This window comes from Oncorhynchus clarkii, chromosome 12 (genome assembly GCF_045791955.1).
Source record: "Oncorhynchus clarkii lewisi isolate Uvic-CL-2024 chromosome 12, UVic_Ocla_1.0, whole genome shotgun sequence".
Lineage (NCBI taxonomy): Eukaryota > Metazoa > Chordata > Actinopteri > Salmoniformes > Salmonidae > Oncorhynchus > Oncorhynchus clarkii.
Window position 1 is genome coordinate 96,109,326 of NC_092158.1, and position 18,316 is coordinate 96,127,641.

The window sequence follows — 18,316 nt, forward strand, 5'->3', positions numbered from 1 at the left end:
AAATGGGATTAGGTCTGAGGAAGGTAGTAGTGAAATGGGATTGGATCTGAGTAAAGCATAAATTATAATGGTAGTAGTAGTGAAATTGGATCAGGTCTGAGTAAGGTAGTAGTGAAATGGGATTAGGTTTGAGGAAGGTAGAAGTGAAATGGGATTAGATCTGAGTAAGGTAGTAGTGAAATGGGATTAGGTCTGAGTAAAGTAGTAGTGAAATGGGATCAGGTCTGAGTAAGGTAGTGGTGAAATGGGATCAGGTCTGAGTAAGGTAGTAGTGAAATGGGATTAGGTCTGAGTAAGGCATCAATGATAATAGTAGTGGTGAAATGGGATCAGGTCTGAGTAAGGGATCAATGATAATAGTAGTGATGAAATGGGATCAGGGCTGAGTAAGGTAGTAGTGAAATGGGATTAGGTCTGAGTAAGGTAGTAGTGAAATGGGATTAGGTCTGAGTAAAGTAGTAGTGAAATGGGATTAGGTCTGAGTAAGGTAGTAGTGAAATGGGATCAGGGCTGAGTAAGGCATCAATGATAATAGTAGTGATGAAATGGGATCAGGTCTGAGTAAAGTAGTAGTGAAATGGGATTAGGTCTGAGGAAGGTAGTAGTGAAATGGGATTAGGTCTGAGGAAGGTAGTAGTGAAATGGGATTAGGTCTGAGGAAGGTAGTAGTGAAATGGGATTAGGTCTGAGTAAGGCATCAATGATAATAGTAGTGGTGAAATGGGATCAGGTCTGAGTAAGGTAGTAGTGAAATGGGATCTGGTCTGAGTAAAGTAGTAGTGAAATGGGATTAGGTCTGAGGAAGGTAGTAGTGAAATGGGATTAGGTCTGAGTAAGGCATCAATGATAATAGTAGTGGTGAAATGGGATCAGGTCTGAGTAAGGTAGTAGTGAAATGGGATCTGGTCTGAGTAAAGTAGTAGTGAAATGGGATTAGGGCTGAGTAAGGTAGTGGTGAAATGGGATTAGGTCTGAGTAAGGTAGTAGTGAAATGGGATCAGGTCTGAGTAAGGTAGTGGTGAAATGGGATCAGGTCTGAGTAAGGTAGTAGTGAAATGGGATTAGGTCTGCTCCCCCCCTCTCCGTGTGTCTCCTCTCCCCCCCTCTCCGTGTGTCTCCTCTCCCCCCCCTCTCCGTGTGTCTCCTCTCCCCCCCTCTCCGTGTGTCTCCTCTCCCCCCTCTCCGTGTGTCTCCTCTCCCCCCTCTCTGTGTGTCTCCTCTCCCCCCCCTCTCTGTGTGTCTCCTCTCCCCCCCCTCTCTGTGTGTCTCCTCTCCCCCCTCTCCGTGTGTCTCCTCTCCCCCCTCTCCGTGTGTCTCCTCTCCCCCCTCTCCGTGTGTCTCCTCTCCCCCCCTCTCCGTGTGTCTCCTCTCCCCCCCTCTCCGTGTGTCTCCTCTCCCCCCCTCTCCGTGTGTCTCCTCTCCCCCCCTCTCCGTGTGTCTCCTCTCCCCCCCTCTCCGTGTGTCTCCTCTCCCCCCCCTCTCCGTGTGTCTCCCCCCCTCTCCGTGTGTCTCCTCTCCCCCCCTCTCCGTGTGTCTCCTCTCCCCCCCTCTCCGTGTGTCTCCTCTCCCCCCTCTCCGTGTGTCTCCTCTCCCCCCTCTCCGTGTGTCTCCTCTCCCCCCCTCTCCGTGTGTCTCCTCTCCCCCCCTCTCCGTGTGTCTCCTCTCCCCCCCTCTCCGTGTGTCTCCTCTCCCCCCCTCTCCGTGTGTCTCCTCTCCCCCCTCTCCGTGTGTCTCCTCTCCCCCCCTCTCCGTGTGTCTCCTCTCCCCCCTCTCCGTGTGTCTCCTCTCCCCCCCTCTCCGTGTGTCTCCTCTCCCCCCCTCTCCGTGTGTCTCCTCTCCCCCCCCTCTCCGTGTGTCTCCTCTCCCCCCCCTCTCCGTGTGTCTCCTCTCCCCCCCCTCTCCGTGTGTCTCCTCTCCCCCCCTCTCCGTGTGTCTCCTCTCCCCCCCTCTCCGTGTGTCTCCTCTCCCCCCCCTCTCCGTGTGTCTCCTCTCCCCCCCTCTCCGTGTGTCTCCTCTCCCCCCCTCTCCGTGTGTCTCCTCTCCCCCCCCTCTCCGTGTGTCTCCTCTCCCCCCCCTCTCCGTGTGTCTCCCCCCCTCTCCGTGTGTCTCCTCTCCCCCCCCTCTCCGTGTCTCTCCTCTCCCCCCCTCTCTGTGTCTCCTCTCCCCCCCTCTCTGTGTCTCCTCTCCCCCCTCTCCGTGTGTCTCCCCCCCCTCTCCGTGTGTCTCCTCCCCCCCCTCTCCGTGTGTCCCCTCTCCGTGTGTCTCCTCTCCCCCCTCTCCGTGTGTCTCCTCTCCCCCCCTCTCCGTGTGTCTCCTCCCCCTCTCCGTGTGTCTCCCCCTCTGTCTCCTCCCCCTCTCCGTGTGTCTCCCCCTCTCCGTGTGTCTCCCCCTCGCCATTTGTCTCCTCCTCCTCTCCGTGTGTCTCCCCCTCTGTCTCCTCCCCCTCTCCGTGTGTCTCCTCCCCCTCTCCGTGTGTCTCCTCCCCCTCTCCTTGTGTCTCCTCCCCCTCTCCGTGTGTCTGCCCCTCTGTCTCCTCCCCCTCTCTGTGTGTCTCCTCCCCCTCTCCGTGTCTCCTCTCCCCCTCTCCGTGTGTCTCCCCCTCTGTCTCCTCCCCCTCTCCGTGTGTCTCCCCCTCTGCCTCCTCCCCCTCTCCGTGTGTCTCCCCCTCTGTCTCCTCCCCCTCTCCGTGTGTCTCCTCCCCCTCTCCGTGTGTCTCCTCCCCCTCTCCGTGTGTCAGACAGGATTGTGTGTGTATGTTGTCTGGGGGATATGGGGGAGTCGGTCTCTCCTTATGGAATGCATGTTTTCCTGCCCTGTGTTACCCCTTACCCCTTTGTGAGTGAGAGGGAGCTTTGTTTCTGGGTCTTGTCTGAAAGTCCCCTCTCCTCTCCATTACAGTAGCAGCCAGGACTGGACCAGGATCTATCTGTTAGACCCAGGACTGGGCTGGATACTGTGTTATATTATCACTGGACCAGGATGTCTCTGTTAGAACCAGGACTGGGCTGGACCAGGATGTCTCTGTTAGATCCAGGACTGGGCTGGACCAGGATGTCTCTGTTAGAACCAGGACTGGGCTGGACCAGGATGTCTCTGTTAGACCCAGGACTGGGCTGGACCAGGATCTATCTGTTAGAACCAGGACTGGGCTGGACCAGGATCTATCTGTTAGAACCAGGACTGGGCTGGACCAGGATGTTTCTGTTAGAACCAGGACTGGGCTGGATACTGTGTTATATTATCCCTGGACCAGGATCTATCTGTTAGAACCAGGACTGGGCTGGACCAGGATCTATCTGTTAGACCCAGGACTGGGCTGGATACTGTGTTATATTATCCCTGGACCAGGATGTCTCTGTTAGAACCAGGACTGGGCTGGACCAGGATCTATCTGTTAGAACCAGGACTGGGCTGGACCAGGATGTTTCTGTTAGAACCAGGACTGGGCTGGATACTGTGTTATATTATCCCTGGACCAGGATCTATCTGTTAGAACCAGGACTGGGCTGGACCAGGATCTATCTGTTAGACCCAGGACTGGGCTGGATACTGTGTTATATTATCCCTGGACCAGGATCTATCTGTTAGAACCAGGACTGGGCTGGGCCAGGATCTATCTGTTAGAACCAGGACTGGGCTGGACCAGGATCTATCTGTTAGAACCAGGACTGGGCTGGATACTGTGTTATATTATCCCTGGACCAGGATCTATCTGTTAGAACCAGGACTGGGCTGGACCAGGATCTATCTGTTAGACCCAGGACTGGGCTGGACCAGGATGTCTCTGTTAGAACCAGGACTGGGCTGGATACTGTGTTATATTATCCCTGGACCAGGATGTCTCTGTTAGAACCAGGACTGGGCTGGACCAGGATGTCTGTGTTAGAACCAGGACTGGGCTGGATACTGTGTTATATTATCCCTGGACCAGGATCTATCTGTTAGAACCAGGACTGGGCTGGGCCAGGATGTCTCTGTTAGAACCAGGACTGGGCTGGATACTGTGTTAGATCCTGGTCCAGGGATAATATATCTGTTAGAACCAGGACTGAGCTGGACCAGGATCTATCTGTTAGAACCAGGACTGGGATGGATACTGTGTTATATTATCCCTGGACCAGGATCTATCTGTTAGAACCAGGACTGGGCTGGACCAGGATCTATCTGTTAGAACCAGGACTGGGCTGGACCAGGATTTATCTGTTAGAACCAGGACTGGGCTGGACCAGGATGTCTCTGTTAGAACCAGGACTGGGCTGGATACTGTGTTATATTATCCCTGGACCAGGATCTATCTGTTAGAACCAGGACTGAGCTGGACCAGGATCTATCTGTTAGAACCAGGACTGGGCTGGACCAGGATGTCTCTGTTAGAACCAGGACTGGGCCGGATACTGTGTTATATTATCCCTGGACCAGGATCTATCTGTTAGAACCAGGACTGAGCTGGACCAGGATCTATCTGTTAGAACCAGGACTGAGCTGCTATGTCTGTCTGTTTGTTATCAATACTCTGACATCAGGCAAATATTTACTCTACGGATGGCAGGGTCTTTCACCTGGACCTTGTTCTGGGGCTGCGTCTCCATACTCTAATATCTCTAGTGGTGTGGGGGCTGTGCTTTGGCAAAGTGGGTGGGGTTATATCCTTCCTGTTTGGCCCTGTCCGGGGGTGTCCTCGGAGTGGGCCACAGTGTCTCCTGACCCCTCCTGTCTCAGCCTCCAGTATTTATGCTGCAGTAGTTTATGTGTCGGGGGGCTAGGGTCAGTTTGTTATATCTGGAGTACTTCTCCTGTCCTATTCGAATCTAAGTGTGCGTTCTCTAATTCTCTCCTTCTCTCTTTCTCTCTCTCGGAGGACCTGAGCCCTAGGACCATGCCCCAGGACTACCTGACATGATGACTCCTTGCTGTCCCCAGTCCACCTGGCTGTGCTGCTGCTCCAGTTTCAACTGTTCTGCCTTATTATTATTCGACCATGCTGATCATTTATGAACATTTGAACATCTTGGCCATGTTCTGTTATAATCTCCACCCGGCACAGCCAGAAGAGGACTGGCCATCCCACATATGCTCTCTCTAATTCTCTCTTTCTTTCTCTCTCTCGGAGGACCTGAGCCCTAGGACCATGCCCCAGGAATACCTGACATGATGACTCCTTGCTGTCCCCAGTCCACCTGACTGTGCTGCTGCTCCAGTTTCAACTATTCTGCCTTATTATTATTCGACCATGCTGGTCATTTATGAACATTTGAACATCTTGACCATGTTTTGTTATAATCTCCACCCGGCACAGCCAGAAGAGGACTGGCCACCCCACATAGCCTGGTTCCTCTCTAGGTTTCTTCCTAGGTTTTGGCCTTTCTAGGGAGTTTTTCCTAGCCACCGTGCTTCTTCACCTGCATTGCTTGCTGTTTGGGGTTTTAGGCTGGGTTTCTGTACAGCACTTTGAGATATCAGCTGATGTACGAAGGGCTATATAAAATAAATTTGATTAATCCAGATTCCTCCTGGGGCTGTGTCCCCATACTCTAATCCAGATTCCTCCTGGGGCTGTGTCTCCGTACTCTAATCCAGATTCCTCCTGGGGCTGTGTCTCCGTACTCTAATCCAGATTCCTCCTGGGGCTGCGTCTCCATACTCTCATCCAGATTCCTCCTGGGGCTGCGTCTCCATACTCTCATCCAGATTCCTCCTGGGGCTGCGTCTCCATACTCTAATCCAGATTCCTCCTGGGGCAGTGTCTCCATCCTATAATCCAGATTCCTCCTGGGGAAGTGTCTCCATACTCTAATCCAGATTCCTCCTGGGGCAGTGTCTCCATACTCTAATCCAGATTCCTCCTGGGGCAGTGTCTCCATACTCTAATCCAGATTCCTCCTGGGGCAGTGTCTCCATACTCTAATCCAGATTCCTCCTGGAGCTGTGTCTCCATACTCTAATCCAGATTCCTCCTGGGGCAGTGTCTCCATACTCTAATCCAGATTCCTCCTGGGGCTGCGTCTCCATACTCTAATCCAGATTCCTCCTGGGGCTGCGTCTCCGTACTCTAATCCAGATTCCTCCTGGGGCTGCGTCTCCGTACTCTAATCCAGATTCCTCCTGGGGCAGTGTCTCCATACTCTAATCCAGATTCCTCCTGGGGCAGTGTCTCCATACTCTAATCCAGATTCCTCCTGGGGCAGTGTCTCCATACTCTAATCCAGATTCCTCCTGGGGCTGTGTCTCCATACTCTAATCCAGATTCCTCCTGGGGCTGTGTCTCCATACTCTAATCCAGATTCCTCCTGGGGCTGTGTCTCCATACTCTAATCCAGATTCCTCCTGGGGCTGTGTCTCCATACTCTAATCCAGATTCCTCCTGGGGCTGCGTCTCCATACTCTCATCCAGATTCCTCCTGGGGCTGTGTCTCCATCCTCTAATACAGATTCCTTATCTAGCATCTGTCTTCCTGTTCTGTAGGTCTGGGTTCTGTGTTCTAGAATGTGTTCTGTGTTCTCTTTTGCAGTACTAGAATGTGTTCTGTGTTCTCTTTTGGAGTGCTAGAATGTGTTCTGTGTTCTCTTTCGGAGTGCTAGAATGTGTTCTGTGTTCTCTTGTAGAACATTGTGTTGTTGAGTTCTCTCTGTGTGTCTGATGAAACCCAGCTGTAGAGACAGATACGCCCATTCATCCTCTAATACTCCTCCCTCTGTCTCTTTCTCCGTCTCTCTGTTTCTACTTCTCTCCCTCTCTTTTCTCTCTCTCTTTCTCTCTCTCTCTCTCTCTCCTCTCATTAGCATTCTAATGGGGCATCGTGGACTCAAAAAGAGGAGCTTTAAATCTGCCTCTTCCTCTCCACCTCTCTCCCTTTTCTCTCCCTCTCCACCTCTCTCCCTTTTCTCTCCCTCTCCACCCTTCTCTCCACCTCTCTCCCTCTCCACCCTTCTCTCCACCTCTCTCCCTCTCCACCCCTCTCCACCTCTCTCCCTCTCCACCTCTCTCCCTCTCCAACCTTCTCTCCACCTCTCTCCCTTTTCTCTCCCTCTCCACCCTTCTCTCCACCTCTCTCCCTCTCCACCTCTCTCCCTCTCCACCCTTCTCTACACCTCTCTCCCTCTCCACCCTTCTCTCCACCCTTCTCTCCACCTCTCTCCCTCTCCACCTCTCTCCCTCTCCAACCTTCTCTCCACCTCTCTCCCTTTTCTCTCCCTCTCCACCCTTCTCTCCACTTCTCTCCACCTCTCTCCCTTTTCTCTCTCTCCACCTCGCTCGCTCGCTTGCTCTCTCTCCACCTCGCTCGCTCGCTTGCTCTCTCTCCACCTCGCTCGCTCGCTTGCTCTCTCTCCACCTCGCTCGCTCGCTTGCTCTCTCTCCACCTCGCTCGCTCGCTCTCTGCTCTCTCTCCACCTTCCTCGCTCGCTCTCTCTCTCCACCTCGCTCGCTCTCTCTCTCTCCACCTCGCTCGCTCGCTCTCTCTCTCTCCACCTCGCTCGCTCGCTCTCTCTCTCTCCACCTCGCTCGCTCGCTCTCTCTCTCTCCACCTCGCTCGCTCGCTCTCTCTCTCTCCACCTCGCTCGCTCGCTCTCTCTCTCTCCACCTCGCTCGCTCGCTCTCTCTCTCTCCACCTCGCTCGCTCGCTCTCTCTCTCTCCACCTCGCTCGCTCGCTCTCTCTCTCTCCACCTCGCTCGCTCGCTCTCTCTCTCTCCACCTCGCTCGCTCTCTCTCTCTCCACCTCGCTCGCTCGCTCTCTCTCTCCACCTCGCTCGCTCGCTCTCTGCTCTCTCTCCACCGTCCTCGCTCGCTCTCTCTCTCCACCTCGCTCGCTCTCTCTCTCTCCACCTCGCTCGCTCGCTCTCTCTCTCTCCACCTCGCTCGCTCGCTCTCTCTCTCTCCACCTCGCTCGCTCGCTCTCTCTCTCTCCACCTCGCTCGCTCGCTCTCTCTCTCTCCACCTCGCTCGCTCGCTCTCTCTCTCTCCACCTCGCTCGCTCGCTCTCTCTCTCTCCACCTTGCTCGCTCGCTCTCTCTCTCTCCACCTCGCTCGCTCGCTCTCTCTCTCTCCACCTCGCTCGCTCTCTCTCTCTCCACCTCGCTCGCTCTCTCTCTCTCCACCTCGCTCGCTCTCTCTCTCTCCACCTCGCTCGCTCTCTCTCTCTCCACCTCGCTCGCTCTCTCTCTCTCCACCTCGCTCTCTCTCTCTCCACCTCGCTCGCTCGCCATCTCTCTCTCTCTCTCCACCTCGCTCGCTCGCCATCTCTCTCTCTAACTCGCTCGCCATCTCTCTCTCTCTCTCCACCTCGCTCTCTCTCTCTCTCTCCACCTCGCTCGCTCTCTCTCTCCACCTCGCTCGCTCTCTCTCTCCACCTCGCTCGCTCTCTCTCTCCACCTCGCTCGCTCTCTCTCCACCTCGCTCGCCATCTCTCTCTCTCTCTCCACCTCGCTCGCTCGCCATCTCTCTCTCTCAAACTCGCTCGCCATCTCTCTCTCTCTCTCTCTCCACCTCGCTCTCTCTCTCTCTCTCCACCTCGCTCGCTCTCTCTCTCTCCACCTCGCTCGCTCTCTCTCCACCTCGCTCGCTCTCTCTCCACCTCGCTCGCCATCTCTCTCTCTCTCTCCACCTCGCTCGCTCGCTCTCCTTCAGCCAGTTTCTTCTTATAGACTCAAAGTTGAATTCCCTCCTCTTTCCTCATTCATCACCCCTACTTCACACACCCTGTTGCTCTGAGCTCAGTAGGCTATTGTTGCAGGCTCTGTTAAGAGGTGTGTGGGTTGGTTCTCCAGAGAGGGGCTGCTTGGCCTGACTGAGACAGACATGAGCCAGAGGCTGGGTGGGTTGGTATTCCAGAGAGGGGCTGCTTGGCCTGACTGAGACAGAGGCTGGGTGGGTTGACTGGGTCTGTGTGTGTGAGAGAGAAGAAGGTACGGTGGGATTCGAGATGCTCAGTGACCTGTTTGTTCACTTGGCTTTAGAATACCTTAGAGGCAGGACAGGATGGATACAGGATGGATACAGGATGGATATAGGATGGATATAGGATGGATATAGGATGGATACAGGATGGATACAGGTCTGTAACAGTTTGGGTCTAGAGGCAGGGCAGGATGGATACAGGTCTGTAACAGTTTGGGTCTAGAGGCAGGGCAGGGCAGGATAGATATAGGTCTGTAACAGTTTGGGTCTAGAGGCAGGGCAGGGCAGGATAGATATAGGTCTGTAACAGTATGGGTCTAGAGGCAGGGCAGGATGGATATAGGTCTATAACAGTTTGGGTCTAGAGGCAGGGCAGGACAGGATGGATACAGGTCTGTAACAGTTTGGGTCTAGAGGCAGGGCAGGATGGATATAGGTCTGTAACAGTTTGGGTCTAGAGGCAGGGCAGGATGGATATAGGTCTGTAACAGTTTGGGTCTAGAGGCAGGGCAGGGCAGGATGGATATAGGTCTGTAACAGTTTGGGTCTAGAGGCAGGGCAGGACAGGATGGATACAGGTCTGTAACAGTTTGGGTCTAGAGGCAGGGCAGGGCAGGATGGATATAGGTCTATAACAGTTTGGGTCTAGAGGCAGGACAGGATGGATATAGGTCTGTAACAGTTTGGGTCTAGAGGCAGGACAGGATGGATATAGGTCTGTAACAGTTTGGGTCTAGAGGCAGGGCAGGATGGATATAGGTCTATAACAGTTTGGGTCTAGAGGCAGGACAGGATGGATATAGGTCTGTAACAGTTTGGGTCTAGAGGCAGGACAGGATGGATACAGGTCTAACAGTTTGGGTCTAGAGGCAGGGCAGGACAGGATGGATACAGGTCTGTAACAGTTTGGGTCTAGAGGCAGGGCAGGGCAGGATGGATATAGGTCTATAACAGTTTGGGTCTAGAGGCAGGACAGGATGGATATAGGTCTGTAACAGTTTGGGTCTAGAGGCAGGACAGGATGGATATAGGTCTGTAACAGTTTGGGTCTAGAGGCAGGGCAGGATGGATGCAGGTCTGTAACAGTTTGGGTCTAGAGGCAGGGCAGGATGGATATAAGTCTGTAACAGTTTGGGTCTAGAGGCAGGGCAGGATGGATATAGGTCTGTAACAGTTTGGGTCTAGAGGCCCAATTTTTCAGTTTTTGATTTGTTAAAAAAGTTTGAAATATCCAATAAATGTCGTTCCACTTCATGATTGTGTCCCACTTGTTGATTCTTCACAAAAAAATACTGTTTTATATCTTTATGTTTGAAGCCTGAAATGTGGCAAAAGGTCGCAAAGTTCAAGGGGGCTGAATACTTTCGCAAGGCACTGTATGCTGTAACTAGCTCTAGCTATGCTGGATTATGTTGTAACTAGGATTAGTTGTGTGTTGTAGCTATGCTGTAACGAGCTCTAGTTGTGTGTTGTAGTTATGTTGTAACTAGCTCTAGCTAGCTATGCTGGGTTATGTTGTAACTAGCTCTAGCTATGCTGGATTATGTAGTAGCTAGCTCTAGTTGTGTGTTGTAGTTATGTTGTAACTAGCTCTAGCTATGTTGGATTATGTAGTAGCTAGCTCTAGATGTGTGTTGTAGTTATGTTGTAACTAGCTCTAGCTATGCTGGATTATGTAGTAGCTAGCTCTAAATGTGTGTTGTAGTTATGTTGTAACTAGCTCTAGCTATGCTGGATTATGTAGTAGCTAGCTCTAAATGTGTCAGAGTTGAGGACAATGATTCTGTTGGTCGTTATTCAGACCGTGAAATCTCTTTATCCTCGCTAGCGCTTCCCTTACGCATCACTGGACGAATACACAGCCCCGCTCCCTGTGTGTCAGAGAGAGTTTCAGTAATTATGGGTAAGACACTGTAGACACAATGAGGATGTACAACTTTTATGTTTGTGTAGATCTGGTATAGATGATAGACATGGTGGTGAATGGTAGTTAATTCAACAGGTAGATCAGGTATATAGACATGGTGGTGAATAGTAGTTAATTCAACAGGTAGATCAGGTATATAGACATGGTGGTGAATAGTAGTTAATTCAACAGGTAGATCAGGTATATAGACATGGTGGTGGTGGTGGTGAATAGTAGTTAATTCAACAGGTAGATCAGGTATATAGACATGGTGGTGAATAGTAGTTAATTCAACAGGTAGATCAGGTATATAGACATGGTGGTGGTGAATAGTAGTTAATTCAACAGGTAGATCAGGTATATAGACATGGTGGTGAATAGTAGTTAATTCAACAGGTAGATCAGGTATATAGACATGGTGGTGAATAGTAGTTAATTCAACAGGTAGATCAGGTATATAGACATGGTGGTGGTGGTGAATAGTAGTTAATTCAACAGGTAGATCAGGTATATAGACATGGTGGTGAATAGTAGTTAATTCAACAGGTAGATCAGGTATATAGACATGGTGGTGAATAGTAGTTAATTCAACAGGTAGATCAGGTATATAGACATGGTGGTGGTGGTGGTGAATAGTAGTTAATTCAACAGGTAGATCAGGTATATAGACATGGTGGTGGTGAATAGTAGTTAATTCAACAGGTAGATCAGGTATATAGACATGGTGGTGAATAGTAGTTAATTCAACAGGTAGATCAGGTATATAGACATGGTGGTGGTGAATAGTAGTTAATTCAACAGGTAGATCAGGTATATAGACATGGTGGTGAATAGTAGTTAATTCAACAGGTAGATCAGGTATATAGACATGGTGGTGAATAGTAGTTAATTCAACAGGTAGATCAGGTATATAGACATCTTGGTGAATAGTAGTTAATTCAACAGGTAGATCAGGTATATAGACATGGTGGTGAATAGTAGTTAATTCAACAGGTAGATCAGGTATATAGACATGGTGGTGAATAGTAGTTAATTCAACAGGTAGATCAGGTATATAGACATGGTGGTGAATAGTAGTTAATTCAACAGGTAGATCAGGTATATAGACATGGTGGTGAATAGTAGTTAATTCAACAGGTAGATCAGGTATATAGACATGGTGGTGAATAGTAGTTAATTCAACAGGTAGATCAGGTATATAGACATGGTGGTGGTGGTGGTGAATAGTAGTTAATTCAACAGGTAGATCAGGTATATAGACATGGTGGTGAATAGTAGTTAATTCAACAGGTAGATCAGGTATATAGACATGGTGGTGGTGGTGGTGAATAGTAGTTAATTCAACAGGTAGATCAGGTATATAGACGTGGTGGTGAATAGTAGTTAATTCAACAGGTAGATCAGGTATATAGACATGGTGGTGGTGGTGGTGAATAGTAGTTAATTCAACAGGTAGATCAGGTATATAGACATGGTAGTCTAAGATGAGATGAGGCCTGTCATTTTTATCATAGGTACGCTTAAACTATGACAGACAAAATGAGAGAAAAAAAATCCAGATAATCACATTGTAGGATTTTTAATGAATTTATTTGCAAATTATGGTGGAAAATAAGTATTTGGTCAATAACAAAAGTTTATCTCAATACTTTGTTATATACCCTTTGTTGGCAATGACATAGGTCAAATGTTTTCTGTAAGTCTTCACACACTTTTGCTGGTATTTTGGCCCATTCCTCCATGCAGATCTCCTCTAGAGCAGTGATGTTTTGGGGCTGTTGCTGGGCAACACGGACTTTCAACTCCCTCCAAAGATTTTCTATGAGGTTGAGATCTGGAGACTGGCTAGGCCACTCCAGGACCTTGAAATGCTTCTTACGAAGCCACTCCTTCATTGCCCGGGCTGTGTGTTTGGGATCATTGTCATGCTGAAAGACCCAGCCACGTTTCATCTTCAATGCCCTTGCTGATGGAAGGAGGTTTTCACTCAAAATCTCACGATACATGGCCCCATTCATTCTTTCCTTTACACGGATCAGTCGTCCTGGTCCCTTTGCAGAAAAACAGTCCCAAAGTATGATGTTTCCACCCCCATGCTTCACAGTAGGTATGGTGTTCTTTGGATGCAACTCAGCATTCTTTGTCCTCCAAACACGACGAGTTGAGTTTTTACCAAAAAGTTATATTTTGGTTTCATCTGACCATATGACATTCTCCCAATCTTCTTCTGGATCATCCAAATGCTCTCTAGCACACTTCAGACGGGCCTGGACATGTACTGGCTTAAGTAGGGGGACACGTCTGGCACTGCAGGATTTGAGTCCCTGGCGGCGTAGTGTGTTACTGATGGTAGGCGTTGTTACTTTGGTCCCAGCTCTCTGCAGGTCATTCACTAGGTCCCCCCGTGTGGTTCTGGGATTTTTGCTCACCGTTCTTGTGATCATTTTGACCCCACGGGGTGAGATCCTGCGTGGAGCCCCAGATCGAGGGAGATTATCAGTGGTCTTGTATGTCTTCCACTTCCTAATAATTGCTCCCACAGTTGATTTCTTCAAACCAAGCTGCTTACCTATTGCAGATTCAGTCTTCCCAGCCTGGTGCAGGTCTACAATTTTGTTTCTGGTGTCCTTTGACAACTCTTTGGTCTTGGCCATAGTGGAGTTTGGAGTGTGACTTTTTGAGGTTGTGGACAGGTGTCTTTTATACTGATAACAAGTTCAAACAGGTGCCATTAATACAGGTAACGAGTGGAGGACAGAGGAGCCTCTTAAAGAAGTTACAGGTCTGTGAGAGCCAGAAATCTTGCTTGTTTGTAGGTGACCAAATACTTATTTTCCACCATCATTTGAAAATAAATTCATTAAAAATCCTACAATGTGATTTTCTGGATTGTTTTTCTCATTTTGTCTGTCATAGTTGAAGTGTACCTATGATGAACATTACAGGCCTCTCTCATCTTTTTAAGTTGGAGAACTTGCACAATTGGTGGCTGACAAAATACTTTTTTGCCCCACTGTAGCTGTGTGAACTGACTGTGCTGTGTGTATATAGCTGTTTTCCTTGACTGTGCTGTGTGTATATAGCTGTGTGTGTATAGCTGTATTCCTTGACTGTGCTGTGTGTATATAGCTGTGTGTATATAGCTGTGTGTATATAGCTGTTTTCCTTGACTGTGCTGTGTGTATATAGCTGTGTGTATATAGCTGTGTGTATATAGCTGTATTCCTTGACTGTGCTGTGTGTATATAGCTGTGTGTATATAGCTGTGTGTATATAGCTGTTTTCCTTGACTGTGCTGTGTGTATATAGCTGTGTGTGTATATAGCTGTTTTCCTTGACTGTGCTGTGTGTAAATAGCTGTGTGTATATAGCTGTATTCCTTGACTGTGCTGTGTGTATATAGCTGTGTGTATATAGCTGTGTGCTGTATTCCTTGACTGTGCTGTGTGTAAATAGCTGTGTGTATATAGCTGTATTCCTTGACTGTGCTGTGTGTATATAGCTGTGTGTATATAGCTGTTTTCCTTGACTGTGCTGTGTGTATATAGCTGTGTGTGTATATAGCTGTTTTCCTTGACTGTGCTGTGTGTAAATAGCTGTGTGTATATAGCTGTATTCCTTGACTGTGCTGTGTGTATATAGCTGTGTGTATATAGCTGTGTGCTGTATTCCTTGACTGTGCTGTGTGTATATAGCTGTGTGTATATAGCTGTGTGCTGTATTCCTTGACTGTGCTGTGTGTATATAGCTGTGTGCTGTATTCCTTGACTGTGCTGTGTGTATATAGCTGTGTGCTGTATTCCTTGACTGTGCTGTTAGTTATGGATCTCCAGGGGTGGAGTTTACAGGACTACACAGAGACGCTGCAGCCGTAGCGCAGATACACTTCCTCCAAGGACAGGTAAGCCTGTTAGGTCACTTCCTGTAGGACAGGTAATACTGTTAGGTCACTTCCTCCAAGGACGGGTAAGACTGTTAGGTCACTTCCTCCAAGGACGGGTAAGACTGTTAGGTCACTTCCTCCAAGGACGGGTAAGACTGTTAGGTCACTTCCTCCAAGGACGGGTAAGACTGTTAGGTCACTTCTACAGATATGCTTAGACGAGGAGGTCCTCGGTTTTGTTCCCATTTGAGAGATCTGGGATTTCTCCAGAATTTCAGCCAGTATTTAGGTCAGGAATGGGCCACTAACTAAAATGCTTTATTGTGCTCCAACAATCATGACAATATGCAATGATTTTATCTGTCTTAATATTTCATGACAATATGCAATGATTTTATCTGTCTTAATATTTCATGACAATATGCAATGATTTTATCTGTCTTAATATTTCATGACAATATGCAATGATTTTATCTGTCTTAATATTTCATGACAATATGCAATGATTTTATCTGTCTTAATATTTCATGACAATATGCAATGATTTTATCTGTCTTAATATTTCATGACAATATGCAATGATTTTATCTGTCTTAATATTTCATGACAATATGCAATGATTTTTGTCCAATTTGTCATGAAAATGCGCTGAGGGGAAAAGTTTGTTGGCGTGGCTTGATTGAACCATATTATGTGGTAGATTTGAATTTAATAGGGATCCCCATTAGTTCCTGCAGCAGCTACTCTTCCTGGGGTTTATTATGGATCCCCATTAGTTCCTGCAGCAGCTACTCTTCCTGGGGTTTATTATGGATCCCCATTAGTTCCTGCAGCAGCTACTCTTCCTGGGGTTTATTATGAATCCCCATTAGTTCCTGCAGCAGCTACTCTTCCTGGGGTTTATTATGGATCCCCATTAGTTCCTGCAACAGCTACTCTTCCTGGGATTTATTATGGATCCCCATTAGTTCCTGCAACAGCTACTCTTCCTGGGATTTATTATGGATCCCCATTAGTTCCTGTCAAGGCAGCAGCTACTCTTCCTGGGGTTTATTATGGATCCCCATTAGTTCCTGCCAAGGCAGCAGCTACTCTTCCTGGGGTTTACTATGGATCCCCATTAGTTCCTGCCAAGGCAGCAGCTACTCTTCCCAGGGTTTGTTATGGATCCCCATTTGTTCCTGTCAAGGCAGCAGCTACTCTTCCTGGGGTTTATTATGGATCCCCATTAGTTCCTGTCAAGGCAGCAGCTACTCTTCCTGGGGTTTATTATGGATCCCCATTAGTTCCTGCCAAGGCAACAGCTACTCTTCCTGGGGTTTATTATGGATCCCCATTAGTTCCTGTCAAGGCATCAGCTACTCTTCCTGGGGTTTATTATGGATCCCCATTAGTTCCTGCCAAGGCAGCAGCTACTCTTCCTGGGGTTTATTATGGATCCCCATTAGTTCCTGCCAAGGCAGCAGCTACTCTTCCTGGGGTTTATTATGGATCCCCATTAGTTCCTGCAGCAGCTACTCTTCCTGGGGTTTATTACGGATCCCCATTAGTTCCTGCCAAGGCAGCAGCTACTCTTCCTGGGGTTTATTATGGATCCCCATTAGTTCCTGCCAAGGCAGCAGCTACTCTTCCTGGGGTTTATTATGGATCCCCATTAGTTCCTGCCAAGGCAGCAGCTACTCTTCCTGGGGTTTACTATGGATCCCCATTAGTTCCTGCCAAGGCAGCAGCTACTCTTCCCAGGGTTTGTTATGGATCCCCATTTGTTCCTGTCAAGGCAGCAGCTACTCTTCCTGGGGTTTATTATGGATCCCCATTAGTTCCTGCCAAGGCAGCAGCTACTCTTCCTGGGGTTTATTATGGATCCCCATTAGTTCCTGCCAAGGCAGCAGCTACTCTTCCTGGGGTTTATTATGGATCCCCATTAGTTCCTGCCAAGGCAGCAGCTACTCTTCCTGGGGTTTATTATGGATCCCCATTAGTTCCTGCCAAGGCAACAGCTACTCTTCCTGGGGTTTATTATGGATCCCCATTAGTTCCTGCCAAGGCAGCAGCTACTCTTCCTGGGGTTTATTATGGATCCCCATTAGTTCCTGCCAAGGCAGCAGCTACTCTTCCTGGGGTTTATTATGGATCCCCATTAGTTCCTGCCAAGGCATCGTATGTGTCTAGAGAGCTCGTGTGCATATCTAGTGGTTGTGTGCATATCTAGTGGTTGTGTGCATATCTAGTGGCCGTGTGCATATCTAGTGGCCGTGTGCATATCTAGTGGCCGTGTGCATATCCTAAATGTCCTGGATTGGTTGAAATTGTAAGCCCTCTTTTTGTACGACGCCGATGGGGTCAGTTTTATGCAATAATGCAACGATTTGACTGTTTTTATTGCAGAAATAGTGTGGTGATTGGTTAAATATGCCCTCGCATAATTTGCAGGGAATTGTTGATTTGTCAAAAATATGTGTGATGGCGTGTGATCCTGGATTTGACTGTTAGGATTGCACTGTTGGGATTGAAATAGTTTAACTGCACAAATCAGTTGACTGCATACCCACAAGCCACTGCAGCCCCTCATGATGTCAGATATTTTGTAGCCCCTCCCCCCCCATCAAAGTTGTCCATCCCTGGTTTTAGGTGCTAGGTACATTTTTATTTACAAATTCACCCTTCAGTCCCTCCTTCCTGGTCTGTGATGTCATCCTGGTGTTGTGCTCTGATAGGGCCGTCTGTTGTCGCTGCTTGATGACAACACGCTGCACCTGTGGGAGCTGGGCGGAGCTTCCCGGGACAGGGGAGGGGCTAAGAGCGAGGGTGTGGTCTACCTGGAAGAAAAACGCAACTACAGTGTCCTGGGACGACCTGGACTAGAGAGCTGCAGGTACACACATACCACACCACACCACAACACAACACACACACACCACACCACACCCCACACAAAACACACACACCACACCACACCCCACCCCACACAAAACACACACACCACACCACACCACACACACACACACCACACCACACCCCACACAAAACACACACACCACACCACACCACACCACACACACACACCACACACACCACACACCACACCACACCACACACACACCACACCACACACACACCACACCACACCCCACACAAAACACACACACCACACAAAACACACACACCACACCACACCACACCACACACACACACACACACCACACCACACCCCACACAAAACACACACACACCACACCACACCCCACACAAAACACACACACCACACCACACCCCACACAAAACACACACACCACACCACACCACACACACCACACCACACCACACCACACCCCACACACACACCACACCACACACCACACCGCACCCCACAAAAAAACACACACACCACCCACACACACCACACACACACCACCCACACACACCACACACACACCACACCACACACCGCACCGCACCGCACCACACCACACCCCACACACACACCACACCACACACCACACCGCACCCCACAAAAAAACACACACACCACACACACACCACCCACACACACACCACACACACACCACACACACACACACCACACACACACCACACACACACAGAGACACTTGGAACACATACATACACAGA

The 18,316-nt window shown here is 49.2% G+C and overlaps 1 protein-coding gene across 1 annotated transcript in view; it reads left to right on the forward strand.

The window, feature by feature from the left end:
- LOC139422613 (lethal(2) giant larvae protein homolog 1-like) overlaps positions 1-18,316 on the forward strand; it is a 41,088-nt gene that overhangs the window by 10,721 nt on the left and 12,051 nt on the right. The window contains exons 3-4 of the mRNA XM_071173759.1: positions 14,620-14,701; positions 17,401-17,558. Coding sequence (XP_071029860.1) covers positions 14,620-14,701; positions 17,401-17,558 — 240 coding nt within the window. The remainder of the gene's footprint in view (positions 1-14,619; positions 14,702-17,400; positions 17,559-18,316) is intronic.